The 21,505-nt window shown below is 27.0% G+C and overlaps 1 protein-coding gene across 1 annotated transcript; it reads right to left on the reverse strand.

The window, feature by feature from the left end:
* Positions 1 to 421: 421 nt before the first annotated feature.
* LOC122505320 (putative uncharacterized protein DDB_G0291812) lies at positions 422 to 19,517 on the reverse strand. The gene is made up of 10 exons (XM_043616829.1): positions 19,263 to 19,517; positions 8,512 to 8,841; positions 7,366 to 7,761; positions 5,432 to 7,275; positions 4,938 to 5,196; positions 4,196 to 4,825; positions 3,523 to 3,999; positions 2,904 to 3,320; positions 2,178 to 2,807; positions 422 to 1,995 (listed from the first exon to the last, which is right to left on the reverse strand). The coding sequence occupies exons 2-10, from the start codon at positions 8,836 to 8,838 to the stop codon at positions 979 to 981; spliced, it is 5,997 nt and encodes a 1,998-aa protein (XP_043472764.1). The 5' UTR covers positions 8,839 to 8,841; positions 19,263 to 19,517; the 3' UTR covers positions 422 to 978.
* Between the last annotated feature and the right edge of the window lie 1,988 nt (positions 19,518 to 21,505).

The following is a 21,505-nucleotide window of genomic DNA, read 5'->3' on the forward strand; positions in this document are numbered from 1 at the left end:
ATTCTGTTGTTATAAGTGACGATTTTGATGTATTCAAAAAAAAATTTTGTAAGTCAAAGTAGACCTGAAAATTTGTACCTACAGTGCAAACTAGTTTCGAATGATTAAAGATCGACAATTGAAATTTTGTTCTCCATATTGAGTCCGCCATGAAGAATTTTTATTTGCATTTTTGAATATGGATTCGAATTCATCTACCTTAAACATACCCAAGAAATTAAAGCAATTTAAAAGCGAATTTTAAAAATTGATCAGGCATATTAGATTTGCCGTTTTGAATTTTAAAAAACAGATATCAGATTCGTAGTCAAAAGTACACGAGTAAGTCAAAATTAAATTTTGTAAACATTTAACAGACCAATTTTAATCTATTAAATTAGAAAATATTTTTTGCAGGAGAAGGTAAATTAATACTAAAGTCTATTTTTAATTTTTGATTTATTTTTACATAAAGCAGATTATTCCTAAACTAATAAATGTTTTTAATTTATGTCTTTTGCTCTCATCATAGTTCACAAGCGGAACATATTCAAACTCTATAACTGCAAACCAAAGTATTTCGTACAATTTTCACAGAAATTTTGTCTTTCTTTAATAAAGCACATTCAATAAAATAAATTAGGCAAGTATAAAACTTTTCAAGCTCTTCACCTTTGTTTAATTTTATTTTGTGCTGTTTTCTTGATTTTTAATTGTGTATTCTAAAGTTTTATTACATTTTTTGTCTTATTTTTTCTTCTAAAATTTTTAACTTTAATTCTAACTTTAAACAATGAAATGTAACCTATCAAATATTATCGCAACTTCATACAAATAAATAATTAACGAAAAAATATAATTCGGTTATATTTTTGATAAACCATTGTTCTTAATGGTTGCATTTTACTGCATTTTACCTTTAAAGAACTGTTTCAATCTCTTTTAATTAAAATTTAAAACAAAATAAAGGCAAAATTAAATCAACCGAATAACTTAATTTTACGTAGAATGATCTACTTTTGGTTTTGACATGACACACCGACCGCGATAACAAATTTCAGTCATATGTGAAACTTTTGTCGTTGTTGATGTTCTTAAAACTTCTCCTAATTTTGTAACTTCAGGTAATTTTGGAGAGAGCTTACTCGGCATATTAGAATTAGTATCGTTAGTTTTTTGTAATTTTGTTATATCTTCAAAGGAATGGGAAGATGCTTGATGATTTGCAAATTGAACAGGTCGTAGAAAACTTCGTTCAACCTTCCTACTTTCATTATCATTGTTTATGCTATCAAAAATAGCTTGAACGTAGTCAGTAATTTTATTGTCTTTATTTTCCTCTCTTCTGCCTCCATCCTTTACGTTTTCCATCATTGTCTGAGTTCTGGAACTCAAGGTTTCATTCTTAGCAATATTGTAAAGAGACAAATTGGTAGATTTTAATTCACTCCACTCTAATCTATGATTTTTTGGGTGACCAAATGTTGATAAATTTATTTTATTATCGGTAATATTGTTTACTTTGATGTCATTTAAAGACTTTGTTGATTCTTCCGTCTGTGCTTGGATTTTTTCCTCTTGCGTTTTAGATTCTTTAGCATTAGTTAAATGTGAAATTGGACTTTCGGTGAAATCTAAACTTTTATCAAAATTAATTATTTTTGCTGTATTTGTTGTACCAACAGTTATTGTCGTTTCATCAGTTAATTGTTTATTTTTATTGTTATCTTTTTCAGTAACAATTGATGGTAATTTCGAGATTTCTTTCATCATTTCAATAGATTCGTTAGGTTCCTTGAACATCTCCATATAGTCATTATTTATGTCAGAACTTGTTTGCTCGCGTACACGGAAATCTGGTTTCTCATCACGGAACATATCATCAATCATATGATCTTTACCAGACTGCCTATTGAATGTGTTAATTGGAGAACCATAATTTTGTGATTCAGCGGTTACAAATTGTTCACGAATTGGATGAACCCTGATTTTGACTTTTCGCTTTCGAAATCCAACCTAAAAAATGTAATCTAATTATTTCACCTTGAATTACTGTACGCAATATGGATTTTTAATTCTTGTAACTTATGTTAAAATTAAAAAATGGAAATAAAATATTATAAAATTAAACTTGTTAATATTAAACAATAAAAAAGGTCTGACAGACTCGGAGAAATAAAGCGTTTAATTTAGTTTACCTTTCTGCGAGTGGGCTCTTTCAAAGGAAATACTGTTGTAACATCCCTCTCTGAGTCGTCTTTAATTTTATCTTGTAGCAATTCATAACTTGTTTGAACTGTAGCGCTTTCTAGATTTACATTATTCTTGTTGTTGATATTTTCGTTATTATTGTAGTGATTACTACTATCATCATTATAGTTATTATTTTCCTCGTCACTATTATTATTGTTTAAAATAGATGTCATAATTTCAGGAATTCCAGTTTGGTCCATATTAAAATTTTCATTTGAATCTTGATTGAAAATATTTTCATAATTAGTCAATGTTTCAATGCTAATATTGTCATTAATGTCTGAACCATAAGTAGTGGTTTCATCAAAATTTTCTTTATTTTCTACAATCTGTGTGTAATTGTCATTCTTTACTAAATCTGTTGTATTGTGAAGTGGGTGTATTTGCTGGAACACATTGTTTGATACTTTTGTGGACCACTGACTTTCTGCTTCGTAAATATCAGACGATTCAAATTGTGGTAAAAATTTTTTAGCGGCATTACTGTTTATGTTATGCTTTTGAAATGAAATAGTAGATTGTTCACTTTGGTCATCATTTGACTTTGGTACGTTAAGTACAAATTCTTGAGAGATCTGAAAAATAAATCAGAAAATTTTATTTAAAAACTTATTCAAAATCTTGTTGAGGCCGAAAAAAAATTAAAAGGTCATTTAACAACTTGCACTTACTTCTAAGTTTTCTTGTTTACGATTGGGTAAATTTCTTCGATTGAAATATAACTGCTTATTATTCGGCGAGGAGAAACTTTTTGGAGTTACATCCGCCATATGGAAATAATTTTCATTAAATTGCAATTCATTACGATCTTCTAATGCAGCTTCAGTAGTTGTTGTCGTAGTTCGTTTTCTGCCAGGTCTTCTTACTCTGCCGCGAATTTTAGTAGTTTTAGTTTCTTCGGTCTTTGATTTAAGACTCCCGGTATCTTTATGTTGTTCTGGAGAGATAGACGTACGCATTGTTGTTGCTACATTATTAGGGTAATTTCTGTTGAAAGATAGATATGTTGGGCGTTTCTTGGTATCGTGTCTTTGTGGAACTGTTTCTGAATACACTGCAGGACTTTCTGGTTCATTTTTTATGCGTCCCTAAAAAGTAGGATCATATTTAAAAACTAATGATTTCAATTTTTCAGAAAATGTCAGTAATAAGTATGGATTTTGGTATTCAAGTTAAAGAAAAAATTTATTAAAAATATTAGTATTCCTATAAAACAATTTAAACATTTCACATTAATATCTGTTATTTCAAGAAAAATATAAATTATATAATAACAAATTTGAGTATTACCTGATTTTCCTTTGTTCTCAAATGGAAATTCTGAACATTCTCTTCAGATTGTGAAGGCTGAAAATTTGGCGCCCTTACAAAACCGTATTCTTCTAAGCCATCTGATGTTTCGAAAGTAGTTACTGATTCTGGTGTCGCAGATGTGACGATGGAGTCCTTTTCATTCAAGGCCGATTGAATTCTTACATATTCCTGACCATCTGTTTGAATTTGTGAGTCTTTATGATTTGGTCGAGTACGTGTTTTTAATCGAGAAGACACATTTTCTCTATTTCGGTTTACTAAATGTGGTGATGGTTTTTTTGTTTGTTGGCGTATTGCAGAACTAAAACGAACGAACTCAGGTTGTGATTTTTCATGATGAGTTTGTAGTTCTGGTTGAACACGACCATGTGAGTGCTCTCTTGTCTTTTCTCTAGTAGGTCCAGACAAATGTGTATTTATCGTTGATGGCGTTACAGGGAAATCTGTCAACAGCTAAACCAAATTTATTCAAATTATTACTTTTTATTAACCAAAAGATGATTATAGTAGAATTGTTTCAAAATGGAAACTTATTCAAATATAAAATAGTTTATAAATTAGATACAATTAAATAGAAGAGTTGCTCAAGAACTAAAATTTAATTACAAAACATTTAAAAATTGATGACATGATTCCAAATAATACTTACTTTTGCTGTTGATTGGTCTGTCGTATGACCTTGTGTATCATAGTTAAACTGTTTTCCATTTTGAATAGAATAATCAGATTGTGAATTATCAAAACTATTCGTGACTCCAGTTTGGTAGTTTTCAAAATTTAATCTTTCAGTTGATTCGTAATTATCATTTGGTGAATTCTGATTAACTTGACTTGGAAAAGCACCATTGTATTGTAGGTAATCTTGCTGATAAGGTTCATCTACTTCAGATACTTGGGTAGGATCAACACTTGCATATTCTTTATTTCCACTTTTTTTAGATTGGTAATAAGAATAATCTTTTACTGGTGTCGGTGTTGCTGCTGTATGATATTTTAAATCATATACCAATTCCTTATTATGTTCCGCATTTACAATTGGAGAAAGATCAGTTTCATTTCTAAATTGACGATCTTGTTGGTAAATTTGATGATTTTCAAAATCTGAAGGTTTTAAATGATGAGCTTGATTTGTATAATCTTGAGAATTAGAGTTACTCTGTAATCTTGAAACTTCATCATCACTCATTTGATAAGCTGTGGAACTGTGATGTGAATAGGTCTTTCCTCCTTGTTGCTGACTAGACGGAAAAACTCCTTCATTTGGCAACCGATCTGAAATCTAGAAGACAATTTTATAAGTTCTAAAATTAGTAAATATTTGACTTTTTAGAATCCCTACTAATTAGAATAAAATAATTATATAAAAAAACTTTTAATTTTCTAATTCTCACCTTTGGCTGATTTGGTTTATGAGTTCTTCCTCTTACTTTCGGATGTTTCGCATTTAAAGGATTGCGAGATTCATTTTCTGTATAATGTACATTAGTCGTTTCTGGTTTACTTTTTTTAGGGTCATATGGGTTTCTTTGATACTGTTCTGTAGTTGTAGTTAAACGCGTTCTAGATCTAGTGAATGGTCTCTGGGATCTGCTTGTTGATGATTTCACAGGTGGACGCAAAGTTGTACTTTTTGTTGTTACAACTCTTCCCCTAAGAATAAAATAGTTTATAAATTCATCTTATAGAGAAACTAAATCAGTTATAGAGTTGAATAAATTAAAAATTTTAACAAAAGTATTTTATAAGGCAAATTTAATCTTGAATACTATAGTAATGAAGAAAAGATGAAATATTTTTTGTAACATTGATTTAATAAATATATTTAATATCTTAATGGACAAAGAATAACTATGCCCTTGTGCCCATTGAGATATGTTAGTCAAACCTTTGTCTTCCACGACTGCGTATAGTTGTAGTTGGTGTTTCAGTTGTTGCAGCAGGTGTACTTGTCGTGAGTGGAGTCGTCAATGGAGGAATCTCTTCACTTTTCTCCATTAAAGAATTTACTAATCCAGGCAACTGTGAGGATATTGCTGGTAATTTTGCAGATAAGTTGTATTGACTTGATTTAGTAACTGGTTTTTTTTCTGACTCATAATGAGAAGTATAGTAATTATTAGTAGCAGGAGGACCCAAAGGTTCAACATTAGACTGGATATGTTGGTGATCTACAACTTGTTCTTGGTTACCAGTCACGTACGTAGGGGTATATGATTGTTTTCCTGTTTGAATATCACTTAACGTATCCTGTTCATATTGTAATGTACTTTGTGGAAAATTTGACTGATAAGAAGGAGTTACATAACTTGAATCACGGTAATTTGATGATGTAGGGTAGGTATTAAAATAATCCGTATTTTTTAATTGTTCTTCTTTTTCGAATACTGAAGCAGATGTAGGTTTTCGATCTTGGTAATATTGTGGTTCTTTGTATATAGCGGAATTACTAACTCCTGTACTAAATTCTGTTGTTGTTTCAATTTTATCATTTGATGTTGGATAAGAATTGAAAGTATATGAATTAAATTCTGTTGAGGGACTAGAATTTTGACGGTTTTTATATGATTCCGTTTCTGTAGTCTTTTCAATATGACTGACAATAATAGATCCAATATGAGGAGCTGGGAAAGGAATTTTGAAATAATTGCGAGGTGGTACGAAACTTAGAGGAGCTACAAAGAATGGAAATCTATTTAAATCTTTTTCTAATAAATAATGTTCAATTGAAGACAAATAGGGTAGGTCAAATTTAACGTATCCAACTAAATTATCCAGATATGCTGGTCCAACGAATACTTTTGGTGTGTTGGGAAGGACGGTATCGATTACTGCAATTGTCTTTGCATTTTGAAGAAGTTCAAGTAAATGGTTTACATCAACATTTTGAGCATCTAAGTTCGTTGCCATATAAATAGATAAAGGTGGTTGGTTGGGAGACAAGGGAGTTGTTGTCATATCATCTTTATTATAAGTGGCATAACGTTGCTCAATCTGAGGTCGATACTTATTTTTCCTATTATTTGTAACATTGTTAACGTCTTCTGTAGAATATTGTTGGTGTTGTCCATTATGTATCAATGATTGTGATTGTGGGATCTTCTCTTCATTAAAATAAAGATCTTGATTCATATATTGTTCATTTCTAGAAGGAAGGTGTTCCCTAAAAGCTGATTGGTATGAATGTTTTTCTAATTCTCTTTGTCGTGGCAAACTTCCTTCTTGACTAATAGTATCTTTTAATCTATGTAGTTCTCTCGAATAATCCATGTCATTTTGATAATTGATATTTTTCTGATATTCCGAATCTTTCTTCCTCTCTAGAGCAGCTTGCTTATTATATTGTTCATATTTATTTTGATTTTGCCTTATTCTACCTTCTTTTGTTCTACTTGCAGGTTTTCTCCTCTCTTGTTCCTGTTTATCTCTACCCTCATACACTTTTTGATACTCGTTTTGTTTATTTTCATCTTTTATTGCTTCTGGTTCGAAATTTCTTGTCACTTCTTTTATTTCTTCTTTGAAAAATTGACCCTCTTCATTTATACTCTCGGGCGACTGATCAAAATGTTTAAGTGAAAAACTTTTTTGGTTTAACATTCCTGGTGGAAAATGAATTCCCGAGTTATCCTGATAGTTATTGTAATTTTGCTTTTTTTGTGACCGATCTTTTTCATTCTTTTCTTGACCTTTTGCAAGAAGTGCCTCTGCTGGTACATAGACTAACTGAATCTGAAATTAATTTGAATTATTATATTAAAAAAAGCACAAATTTTTAATTAATTAATTTCTTTTGTTACTAATAAAATTTTATTTAAATACCTCTTCATCATCTGATTCATCTGGCTTTGTCCATGTCTGTGATGGGAATTTAATCTTATTATCAGTTTTATAACGTTTATGACTTTCAAATAATTCATCTGATGTTGTATCCTGTTTTGCATCCTTAAGATACTGTTCTGTATTAACTTTATATCGATTATCAGAGTCTTGATGATGTTTAGCTGTTCCATAGTTTCTTAATTTATGCCTATCGCTTTTTGAATGCTGATTTGATTCAGAAAAAAGTGGTGGCAACGATTTGAATCCAGAATTTGGTGGCGTTAAATTCTCTGGAACTAATTGAGGAACTGCTTGTAGATTTTGTATCCTACTTTGCTGAATTGACTCTTTTTCTCCTTCTTGGTTTTTAATACCATCCTGAATATATGCGTGCGACTAACAAATAAGTATAAATTTATATATGTTGTTTTGTATTAAAAAATATAAATTAAATGTAATACAAAAATGGTATGTAAGAGTAAAAATAAAACTAAAGTGCCATTAGCCATTAGTACTGAGTGCAAGTCTTTAATGCATAAAAACATTTATATTAAGCAATACCTTAACTGCAACAAAATTATTACATATACTTTCAACATATGTAAAAGTATTAAATGTTTTAGAGCTAAATGTAAATAATGGTAAAAGGCAGTAAACGGGAATCCAACTATCAGTTATTACTTCTAGGCATGTTTACATCTTGCAGTTTCTTTTAAATTAATATTGATTAAACTTGACAAATTGATGGATCGATCAATGAAACAACTTGTCACACACGAATTAGTATTGATTAACGAATCAGTACTAATTTGTGTAACAAGATTGTCTTGTCCCGTCTACGTATCCCTTTGTAATTATTTGTACTAATAGTCTCGCAATCACTTTGGAGTAGCCGGCTATGATTATCACAACTCCTGACAGCTTTTATGTAATTTATCGATTTAATTAATTAACATATTTATAAATTATCTTTGTTAAGTGAATAATTATATCAACAATGATTATAAAGAAATTAGGAATATTAATGACTTGCATAGTTCTTTTTAAACTAAATTATTCAAAAAAATTTGTTGAGTGCTTTGAGTGATGTTATCTTCTTAAATGTCTTCAACAGTATACATATAATTATATTAAAATAATGGTTACCTGAAGGAGCTGTTGCTGAATTCTCAGTTGGTCTTGAAGGTCTAGGAGCTTTTGGATACTTTCTTGAGTTTTTTGTAGTTGCAACAACTGATCCTCATATTGCTTCTGAAGAGGTGGTGAAAGTGATACAGGTGAAGCTCTATTTGTTTGCAAAGAAGATGCAAATACATTTTCTTGTGAGTGACTATGACTTCTTTGATTATGTCTATGATTTGTTAGTGGAACCCAATCACTATTTGCAATCTGTCGTGACCATCTTTCTGTGGCTTCAGTTTGTGTCCAAAATATTAATTTAATAATTAAAATTAATATTATGGTTTTATCCATAGCCTAGTGGAAAGATAAAACAGATATATAGTTATTAATTATTATATATTATATTATATTATAATTATATATTACAAACAAACAAAATCTTCCATTATATAACCATAGAGTTTATACTATAATAATTATACATTTTGAAATTGGGGAATATTATTAATTATACAGCTGATTGACATGACAAAATAATTCAGGATAATCCGAACAAGGTAAAGGATAAAATCCATTGAGTTTACAATGAATAAATTTAAGAAACTTTTTATGACATGTTTGTAGAATAAGTCCAAGAGATCACTTGATTAATAGTATAAGAAAAATCACTGGAAAAAAAACCTTTCGTAGTAACGATCATAACTTTACATTTCGAAACATTTAAAAGAAGAGCATTTTTAATACACCATTTGATTAATGAATTTATATTAGTTTGTAACTTCTCACAAACTTTGATATCATTGATTGGGGCAGAAATATTTAAGCAATAAAAAAATTGTTGCCTATTTTGTATGAAGAAATAGGGAGCAGCATTTTTTTCAGGTAACTCAAGGTCATGTAGTTTCTCCATAACAATACAACGCGATTGATACTGTCAAATGTTTTTGAAATTTCAGTGAAAACTACATAAATCTGATTATGATTTTTTAAGTAAAGTTCAATTTTCTGTAAAAACGTAATAAGCATGGAAGATGTAGAACGACTGGGAAGAAATGTTCCTGAAATAATTTTGGGCTAAAATATAACCATAAAATACTACTAATAAGACACCTTTCAAAAACTTTAGATAGATTAGATAAAATTATGAGGTAAACTAGCCCATTGAAAAGAATTCCAACTTTTGAATTCTCATCAAATTCTTCGCTGTTTACTGGGTAGGTTCTACTGTAATTAAAAATGAGAGAGTTTCTAAAATAAAACGTGCCATACTGAAAACCAGTACTGATTCGCAGTATTGACGCCTTACTTTCTAATTATTGCTAATGTAATTGCTTTTCAAAAAACAAAAATTGATAATTTATAATTTATATGGAACGCACAAGAAGTAAATTAAAAATGTTTTTATACTGAAAAACAAACAAAATTAAAAACGTTTACTTGTTCGCTTCGAAAAAATGTTTAAATTCCGCCGAAATACGGAAAGTAAAATATATTCCAGGGAGAGTGAAATTTTTGATAAAAATTTCTTTCCTTATAGATATACATATAATAACAGTGAAATTGAAATTAATATAATGTTGTTGAAGTCTACCGTAGCGCGGAAAGTAATGATAACTATTAAATAATTATACAGTTAACTTGACAATAAAAATGTTGTTAAAGCTCATCGAATAGACTAATTATCTACAATATTATTTAAAAGTAATTTTAAAATAGAGAAAATATTCGTTTCGATTTCTATAGCATAAATTTCATAGCAGCAAGAAGTTGACAATTTTTAGAATTAAAATTAATTAAGTGTACACCATGACTTTTCATGATAGCTATTAGAGCTGTGTTCTAAAATGACCTTGCCTTTGACGGAGTTATTTGTAGCAAATTACGCAAATTACAAACACCTTGAAAAAAAGTTTTTCGATTTTTTAAAAAAATATGATGGAAAACTTTGCATATTGATTGTAAAATTTTCAATAATAATTTCTAATTGTAAACCTCGTTGCAAACTTGATAGAAAATTTCTGAAAACTTGAGCGCTATCTGGGTGGGCTTGTCCTACAAAAGTTATGAAATTTTTTATTTCGACAAGTCATTTTTCAAAATAACGGTAACTGGCATTTATAGAATTAGAAAAATTTATAATGATCAAATTTTTGTTTCTCTTCTCCTTCTTTGATAGAGGATATATTATGTCTTTCTCGTATTTTTATAAGAGAAGTTCATTGACCATCGTATTGGAAAGAATAGGAATCCTAACTTTCTTGTAAAATTTGTCTGGAGAAAAATGTAGACGACTTTATGTTAGAATCTTTGGTCTTAAGTTATACCGCCGAACTCAATTCAAAGTTAATACGAGTAATTATTGATTCGGGACACGCGTTGAAAGGAGGACACCTTTCTCTCTTTACAAGAAGTATAAGCAACATCCTTTCTACTCTCCATTGCTATAGGAATGGTCAAATGTAATATAAAGTTAAATATTCTAGGAAACAAACGTTTGTCTATGCATATATATACATACTTCCTCGAATTTTTTTTCGTGACTATCAAAAGTACTATACCCATAGAGGTAAAAATATGAAAATTTATAAATGGACAAAATGGACAATTTTTCGTTAATTTTTCCAACTTCTTCACTTTTATTATATTTTTATCACATTTTTAATCTGGTTAAGATAATTATAAATTAGTAAATTATTAATAATTTATAAAGCAGGTAATAAAAAGGTGTCAAAAAGATTAACTTGTAAATCAACTAATTTGTATCTTCATTATTCAAATTTTTTATATGGATATTCACTGAACAAAAAATTTATTTGACTCAAATGATCAATAAATTGTCGTTTATCAACTAAATATTTACTTGAATCAAATAAATTTTATTTAATAAGTCAAATAAATTCTATTTGAAGCAAATACCATTTAATTGACTCAAATTTAAAGATTACCTACTTAATTAGAAAAATAATAACTTTATATTAATCATTATAATAACAAAGCCTAACCAAAATTTAGCGAATTTCAGAACCAAGAAACGAACAATAATTTTTTGAAGATCAAGAGCTTTGCATCTACTAAAACCTACTATAATCGATTCGAATTTTTGTAATCGAATGAAACGAGTTTTTTTTAATCGTCAAATTTAATTTTTCGATAGCTACTTTTTACTATTTTTTCCCCATGTAAAAACCATTTAAAAATTTTAAAAAACCATTTTAGTTCCAAAATATTGTTTTTTGAGATTATTAAAGTTAAAGATTTTGTAAATTTTTGTCAATTTATTTTTATTAATATTTTATCCGAGTTAGCTTCAAAAGTAAATAAGAATGAAGCAACTACAAACTTGTAATATTTTTAATTTTTTTGTCAAGGATTACGTATTTGAAATCAGAAATTCAAAATTCAAAATGGCGGAACTAATATAGCGTCAGAATTTTTAAAAACTCAACGGATTATCGCTTATGAAACTTGTTACTCGGGGGTTTTTGGGCTCGCTGATTACGAATCTTTCAAGTACTTTCAGATGACGTAAAAATTTTTAGAAAAATAATTTCTCTTGGTGTTATAATAAAACAAGTGTTTTACACTTTTATGTTAGAATATCTTATAAACTTGACGCTTTGGAGCAATTTTAAGGTCAGATTTGGGTTCACCATATCAAAAAACCGTCGGAGAAGTAGCATCCGGTTTTTGGTTCTGAAATTCAACAAAATAAGTTTTTTCGGTTTATGTAATTAATACACCTATTAATAATTATTTACATAAAAAATAATTTAAAATCCAAAGTCATAGATGAATAATAAAGAAAATTACACCAATCGAGCGTCCGCGAGAGAGAAATACGCTGCTATATTAGTAATTATAAATCTGGAAATAGTAGAAATGTTTTAATCAACAAAACTAGTTGTCAGTACTATTTTTTTTAGCCAATGCAGTTCACGGGGTGTTAATATCTAACATTAACAGTGTTAATGCGTAATGCATTAAAACTGTCTTAGTACTCTTGTATAATAAAGCTGACAAGTTACTTTTACATTTGTAACTGCAATATATACGTTGGTGTCATTAGTACGAATTAAAAAGAAAGTATCTAGAGGAGTAACGAATAATGATGATTAGTCATTGTAATAAATACGGAAACTCATATTTGGATGTAAAAGAAATTCTCATTCTTTTTTAAAAAAGGAAAATCACATATATAACATTACTATCCTAAAAAAAAGTATTAATAAAAACCTTTCTCTATTAGTAGAATAATTGTACGTTTAGTACCATTTTTACGACTCTATTAAGCACCTGCGACTTTTTTTTATTTTAATTTGATGTCAAAATCGAAAAATTTCTAAAGAACTATTAAATACTTCTAATTGACATGAATATATGATATTTATATGGTATTTATTGTGATTAATCAAACACTTGTTAAATCGAGAATATAATTATTGAAAAAAACTTTTTTTTAGAAAAAAAGATAAAAAAATTGTCTAAAAAAATTAAAAACTTTTAAACCAAAGTAAATTAATAGTCTTGACTTTTTATATGCAATTAGAAATGAAACCTCTAATAAGCGTGTAACAACCTTTAATACCTAAGTCATTATCTATACTAAAGTTCTAGTAAATACTTCGAAATACTACTAAGACAAATAGTTTAATTTTTAACTACAATTTAAATTTTTTACAACATTATGAACAATTCATTTCTTGTTAGATGTATAAAATTAAAAATCAAAATAATTATCAAGGTTGTTTTAAAGTAAAACAAAATATAAATGATTTTCACTTTCACTTTTCCTTTTTCATTTCATTTTTTCTGTTTATTTATTTTTACAATTTATTAATTTGTTTGTAGTTTTAAAATTAAATTGACAACTTATTTTATAATTTTTGATAACGACAGCAGATTTATCGAAATGTTAAGAAGTGAATTTATTTGAAACAACTTGATTTAAAAATTGCCAGTATTTACTAAAGTTTTCACTAAATACTAAATTTCTCCAGTTACAACAAAGTTATTCATCATAAGACATTGAATAATTTTTTATAACATTATTTTTACTATACACTTTACAGCGAGCTTTACAGAATATTCTGATTTGACCATAATTTTTAAGTGACCAATTTTTGTGCGGGCAAAATTGTATTTTGCAATAATGAATTAATTGAAGTCTTTTTAATGGTCTAATAAAATTATATTATATCATTAAAAAGACGGACATTCAATTTACTTAAAGTGATTATACTCTTAGAAACTTATTTTACTTCGATGCAAAGTAGAAATCATGTTAATTTATTTTAATTAAATGGAAAATTTAACCATAACAATTTTCGTACTCATTGATATATTTCAATATTCTCGTAGAGAGTATATAAAACAAGTAAAGAAAAAGAAAAGAAATATTTAAACCATTCTAATCTATTTTAATTAACAACATCTTACAAAAAAGGAAGTAGTCAGTCGTTACACTTTACCAAATGACCTAAAGAGAAATTTAAATTTTTTAAAACAATTTTCTTTCTTCAAACAATTCTATACCATCAGTCAATATAAACTTTAGTATTTGTGAATAAAATTTTAAAAAATAGTAATAAAAAAAGTAAATTCGAGAATAAATTTCTTTTTAAGTAAAAAGAAGAAGTGAATAGTGATCTTAATTATGAAACTACTCTTATGTACATAGTATTGTTAAATGTGTTATGTTGCATGTGACTGATTTACATTATTTATTATATATGTGCGTATGTTTCTACCAATTTCCTGCTCCTAATTTTTCCATGAGATATCGATAACGTGTTCGAAAGATAGAAATTCGAATTTTTCCAAAACAAGTTATTCAATTTGCATTAAAAAGTCTAAAACTGTAAATTTTCGAAAGGCATTAAAATTCCTTCTCCAAAAACTTTTGTGTTTATAGAGGTTACCAGTCTTGCTCTAAATTATATTAAGGCATTTTGACTTTCCATTTAAATAAAAGGAAAGTCAAATAGAACGCTCTCTTTTTAAATTATACCACATTTCATATTTATTTTTATTTCCATCAAGAAAAAAAAGGCAGAATTGCACAATAAGTTTTTGACTATTATAAAAATAAAATTGTAACTGTAGCAGAGTATTTATTTAAAGGAATGAAAAAGTCTCGTTTAAAACTTTAAACAAGGAGTCATAAAAAAGACATTATAATTTAAACCGCGCGCACATTGAAAGTAAAACTGTGACTAAATAATATAACAATTACAGTAATAATAATAACAGGGCTGACACTACTATGCTAGAAAGTCAAGAAGCATTGAACTCTCTAAATCTAAATCAGTGAATTTACCACACTGACTTAGATATTTAGAGAGAAGGAAAGAACCTATAAAAGGTGACAAGTTACACATATGTACTTCCGCCTTGGTGCATATGTGAACACCTATCGCGAGCACTACTGTTAAAAATCAACTTCTACTTATATAAATAAATATCTAAAAAAAATTCGACCCCAGAAGTTGTCAACCAACTTATTGACTTGTTTTTTTCTCTTTTTGCATTAGAACTTAAATATATATAATTATATGACTAAATTAAATTTAAAGCTGTAATATTACAATTTCTCGAAACTAGTATATAACAACTTTTTAAAATATTTAAATTCCTTTTTCTATCATTCCCTAAAAATAATTTGCACTACTTTTAATAATTTATATATAGCATAGATCTGCTTCCTTAATTATTATTTAACCAACAAGCTTGAAATTTTTGATACAACTTTGTATGTGTAAAATTGTGCAAAGTGTTACAAAATTCTTCGATATATGTGTGGTATCTATATATCGATATAATATCAGTACCGGTCATCCGTTCTTTTCTCACGACTCTATTGAAAAATTATTTGGTATGTAATAGTAAACTCGGAATGCAGGTCGGGTGTGCCCCTTACATGTAGACAACAAACACTTTCTTGAAAAGACCACCTCCACTTTCGCCTTAATATTATTTTAAATCCTGTTTCTATACTCAATTTATATTCTTTTTATTCTAAACCTTTCTCAATACCTACAAAACTTCAAATTATACAAAATAGAAGTTTCGAATTATTTTAATACAAAAAAAATAAAAAATATATTAGAATTTATATTTTTTTTAAACTTTTAATGTTTTTCTGCTAAATTTACTACACAAAATGAGTTCGAATTATTTAAATTTTTAATAATAAATAAAATATTAAAAATGTATCATTTTTTGCAAACTAAGAAAAATTGCAATTATTGCTTCCTTTTGGATAAGGTATTTTTAATTATAAAATTATTTTAAAATTTTGAAGTTTTTGTGAGAAAAAGAAAACGAAAGTTCCACATTTATAATAATATTAATCTAAACTATAAAAAGAGTATTATAAATTATAAAAAAAAACTTATTTTTTCAACTCTTGACGAAAATTTCCCTAATAACTTTCCACTTCTGTTGTTGGTTTTTTTTTTTTTTTTTATTTATTCTTAATATATTCCATTCAAGTGTTCAGCTTCCTTGCAGAAAAATATCTAACACTCGTATCTTTTATCTGACATAACGGATCAATCTATAACGGAATAATTAGTAGAAACTTGAAAAAACGTAATGATTGTACGAGATCCATGAAATTTTTTGTGTTCGACAAGCGTGAAACTAAATTCTTTTCTTGTGTATTTTAGACAAGTATGGAAAGATTACTTAATATCGAGAAAAAGATATAAATAACGATATTGTTTAGACATAATTGAAAATTAATTTGCAAATTATATATAAGGAAAATAGTAAAATGTTCGAATAGAGTTAATATTTAATAAATATTTGCTCTAAAGTTGCGAAATCTAAATGATTTTCTCAATAGCGAGCCTAAGAAATAATACAATGAACAACGAGAATTAAACAAAGAAATAACAATAAGAAAAATATATTTTTAAAAAAACAAATTTAAAAAAATAAAAAAATTACAATTGTTTAATAATAATTAGACAAAAATAACAAACTGAAACCTTTTATTTCATAAAAACAAAAGATATTGAAAAGTAGACTACTTTTAATCTTAAATCTAGATTAAGTCAATTTCAGAATTTAAAATACATATCAAATTACACAAAATTTGAGTAAAATTTATTAACAATTGAAAAATATTAAAAAATACAGACATTCCAGTTGATACAATAATAAAGATAATTATATATTTTACCAAAAAAATAAAAATACGCCCAACATTATAAATCAAAAACTAAGAAATATGTAAGCATTATAGAAGAATATAAAGTTTGAAATCAGAATCTAAAATATATCTATAAAACTTATAGGTAAGCGATTACTTCTCTATTATCAAATAATTTTTATATTTAAATCAAATTACCAAAATGGCATTTGCTTTAAATACTAAAATTATATGTTTAAATACCTACAATCAATTTTATATAATTATACAAATTATTTGATTCGAGTAAATATTTATTTATAATAATAGACAAAGTAATCGGTTATTTAAATCAAATACATTTTTTTAGTGTAAAAAATGTATAAAAAAAATAAAGTAATTATCTAAGTAAACCAACTTTTCTCATATCAAAAATTTAACTATTTAGTATTTCTGACAATTTTTACTATTTTCGGTTAAGAAAACATTTAAGAATAAATGTTTCTATTTCCAAAGTAAATAGGAAATTAGAAAAAATTAATATAATTTACTCCGAAAAAAGCAAAAGTATTATTTTTACAATCTCTGCAAAAGTGTTGCTATTTTAGAAGTTAATTTTTATAAAAACTCGTAAAAACTATATTAAAATTGACTCCAAAAATAGAAAAAGTTGATAGAAATGTTTAGAAATTTTGATTCGTCGAATAGTGAAAAAATCGAGGGGGTATATACTCCCGTATTGGAGTGTACACTCTTCTTGTAATAGACGTGTAATATCGCGTAATAGTACGTTATTACGTGGGTGTAATACCTAGACATATCTCTGTATTGCCCTGTAATACTTGGTAATAAGTGTAATTTTAGCGTAATAAATGTATTGGAGTGTACACGTTTTAAACCAGTAAATACCCCCTCGGAAAAAATAGATAATTTACAAATACTATATTTAAATTACTTAAATAAAAATTATTCGATATAAATAAATATTTATTTTATATAATAGACAAATAATCGTTTGTGTGAAACAAATAATTTTTTTCACTGTAAAACAGAAGGGAAATTTTAAATTAAAGTGTATCATTTTTGAGATAACCAATGCCGAATTTGTAAAAAATAATTATGAATTAAATGGTTTTCGGTTGATTAAAAATTTATTTCATTAAAATGATAATAATAATCATTTAGGTAGTTTATAATAGTCAATGTTAAATTAAAATTAATTAAATTTTTTGATCATGTATATTTTCACTTATATTTTCTTTCCATACTAGGTATAGTTATTTCAATAAAAAATTATTATCCCTAAATAGAAAGAGTATTATAAAAATCAACTCTCTGGTGAATAAAATTTGTGAATAAAGTGAAAAAAAGTTTTATCACATTTTACTGATTTAATACGGAACATTGTGGCCTAGATATTGTCAGTGGCGGATCTACGTTTGTAATATGTCGGCCATACGATTTTTATAGATTTCCCTAAATATGTGTTTTTTTTCTATTAAGGAAAAAACTTTTGCCAAAAATTATTAAAACCGCTCACATTTTATTTGTTTTTTTTTTTTTTTGCTTTGCATTTTTATGAAATTTGAAAAAAATGTTTTTGAGAAATAAAGAAATATTTAATATTAAATGTTCAAAATTTCAAAAAAAAGAAAACTTTGTTGCAATATTCTTTTCAAATTTTTATTTTTGATTATATGTGATTATTTAATAAGTGGTTTTTGTAGTTGGGATTCATGAGAACTTTTTAATCCTACTTGAACTAAATGCACTTTTATAAAAGCATTTTTTCAAAACAATAGATAATTACATTAAAAGAAGGGACAAATCTGCTTTATTAAAATGTGTATAAAGAGGTATGTTCGTAAACCGGAAGCGCTGTCATCAAGAAGCTCTAGCGTCATAATTTTGAATTGAAAAGTGAAAACAAATTTCTATTTGTACTTAAATGTTTGTACACTAAACCCTTTTTGGTCTAATTTCTCTTTTTTATTCTCTACTCCCAAGATTTTTCTCTTGGAATAAAATATATTTTAATCTTGTCATTTTTTAATGGCAATAATTTTTTTGTCTGTTATATTTCACTTTGTCATTTTCTTTAATAGTGTTAGTTAACATTTTTATATTTTTTTTTACTTCCGCCTATAATATCTTCTTTATTATTAATTATAACTTGGTCCATAAAGAGAAATTTTAATGATAGTAATTTAAAATCATATCGTTTTTCTTCTTTTTACAACTAATTTAAAAAATACAAGTCTTGAAACACAATATATGGGGGGTTAACATTTTAAATATTAGCAATACATATTTTCCAAATAAAACAAAAATAAAGTATATTCAATTTATGAAAGTAGGCACACAAGTAACTAGATTACGTTTCAATTAATAAATATAGGTGAAACCGTCTTTCACTAAATTTTTTTATTATAAAACAAAAAATCATTTTAAAATATTTTGAAAACTCATTTTTCTTTTAAAATCTTATTCAACTTCCAAGTTTTTTATTTTTAACAATAATAGTAATTTTAAAATTATAAAGTACGAATCTAGCTATACAAGCTTGTCGTAAGCTTACAATAAACTACTTTCAAAAATCAAAAATTGTATCGATTTTTCAAACAATGTATCATAAACTTACAATATAAATGAATGTGCCTTGATTTATGCGTCAAATTAATCCTTCCTATACAACTTTTTAATTTTCAGTAACCAATTCATTAATTTCACTTGAACGTTAAACACAATTCATTGATATCTATCATGTCAACCGATAATTAAAGAAAAATTCTCACAGAACACTGAAAAAACATCAGTATTTTCGAATAACGCACATGAGTTAAAAACTGCTTAAGAAGTCCAAGTGACGGGGACTTGAATCACAGATAGATTGAAAGTTTCTCTTCCGAGTACTGAGAATAAATAAAATCCCCTCCAAATATATGCTGTGCCACAGAGGAACAATCACTCACAAATATGATTAAAAAGAAAGCTTTTTTTACTTCAACTTTTTACAATTATTTTCTTTCAATAAAATTTTCAAATTATGTTTTTATTTTCATTTTCTTGTTCGTTATTTCAATTTTATTAAATAAACAATATATTATACAACTCATTGTGACTTTAGTTTTAGAAATTTTAATTTTTGAATTATTTTCATATTCGAAAATTCATGGAAATATTGAAAATTATTAAATAAACTATCAAAGCATATATAGTTAAAAATTTATTTATTCAGAGTACATTTACATTTTTATTATAGAGTTGAAACTAATTTTCTGCTCTTATTAATAATAATAATTCTTTATATCACGCAAGTTACGTATAATCTTCCTTAATGTCTTTAGTGAATTAAAATACAACATTTTCATTTTTCGATGTTTGAAATAAAAGAAGAATCGTTATATTGTATATGATTTTTATTTTAAAAAAATATTTTTACATTATCATCACATGAGAAAGTATTATAACTCAGCAAAATGACGAATTTCAGAACTAAGAACCGGATAATATACTATATACTTTTCCGACGATTTTTGACATGTTAAATCTGAATCTGAACTCAGAATTGTTGACGAAAAAAAATATTTACCTGAAACAACTAAAAATTTCGCTAGATTAGCCGAAGTTTTAGTTGTCTCTGTTACGACTTTCACTATTCTTAGAAATTAAAAAAAAAAACCATATTATTTTTGAAGTCATGTAACATCAAGATCAATTTTTTTAAGTTTAGTAGGGTCATCTGAAAGTACTGCTCTTTCTTTTTAAAAAATCTTTCCAAACAGCATTTGTCACTGAATTAAGTGTTTCAATAAGCAATCTGGTCAATTTTTATTCATTTAAGTCTACATAATACGTCTGCGATTTTTAATTTTAAAAATCTGTTATCAGATTACTAATTCTCGACTCCAATAAGCCATGTTATATCCCGAGCAAGGTTTTTTTTTTGAAATCTAATAATTACTTATTAAATTTTTGAGGAAAGGTAGACTGATTACACTGTCCGAGAAAAATGAATTTTTTTCTGCCCCTAAGTTTTTTCACACTGATTACGAATCTGAAAAGAAAAATGCTCTAGCACGTCAAGTTTTTGAGAAAGTTAGTGTTAAAAAATCAAAAAAGCAAACTTCGAAGAATTTACTTGCAAAGTTTAGTGAAAATTAGGTCAAGATTTAAATGTCCCACCTCAATAAATGTTTATTGTCAAATTTTCCTAAAAATTTAGCTTGAAACTTTCCTGAAAATTTAAATTAAATATTCGCCTATATACATTGAGGCGACATTTAAATCTTTACACAATTTTCACTAAACTTTGTAAGTAATTACTTCAAAGTTTGCATATAAATTTTTAATCCTTTTCCGTTTACTGGTTAAATAGATTTACTGTGCAAAGTAATTTAATTACTTTCCTCAAATTTTCTATTTTAAAGTGTTTTTTAACCAAGAAAAAATTAAATTTTTTAAGTTTAAAAGAAACCTCTTTGAACCATCTGGCTTATCTACAAGAAAGTATGAAGATAAAAATCGTTTCTTGACAAAATTACAGACTGTTATAGCGTTAGAATTTAACAACTGTAAAATTGCAGTGCCTACAATATTTTTATAGGAACATGTAAGTATCGACAAATTGTAAAACCTTTTGCTTAAGGTTCAAGGTACACCCCATGATATTCTCCATAGAGCAAAAGCATCTCGTGTTATAAACATGTTTCCACTCATTAATAAAATATTTTAATCTTGCAGTTATACTTACGTTATCCTTTAACGCCACTGACTCTTCTGTTGAGGCTGTGATTGTGTAAAATATTTCTTCTCTGGAATCTTTTGTTTGAAAGAAATTTCCAAGGGTTTTGAGGGGTAGTCCTTGTCGGTTGTAAAAGTGAC

Source organism: Leptopilina heterotoma, unplaced genomic scaffold (assembly GCF_015476425.1).
Source record: "Leptopilina heterotoma isolate Lh14 unplaced genomic scaffold, ASM1547642v1 Lhet_353, whole genome shotgun sequence".
NCBI classification, from domain to species: Eukaryota; Metazoa; Arthropoda; class Insecta; order Hymenoptera; family Figitidae; genus Leptopilina; species Leptopilina heterotoma.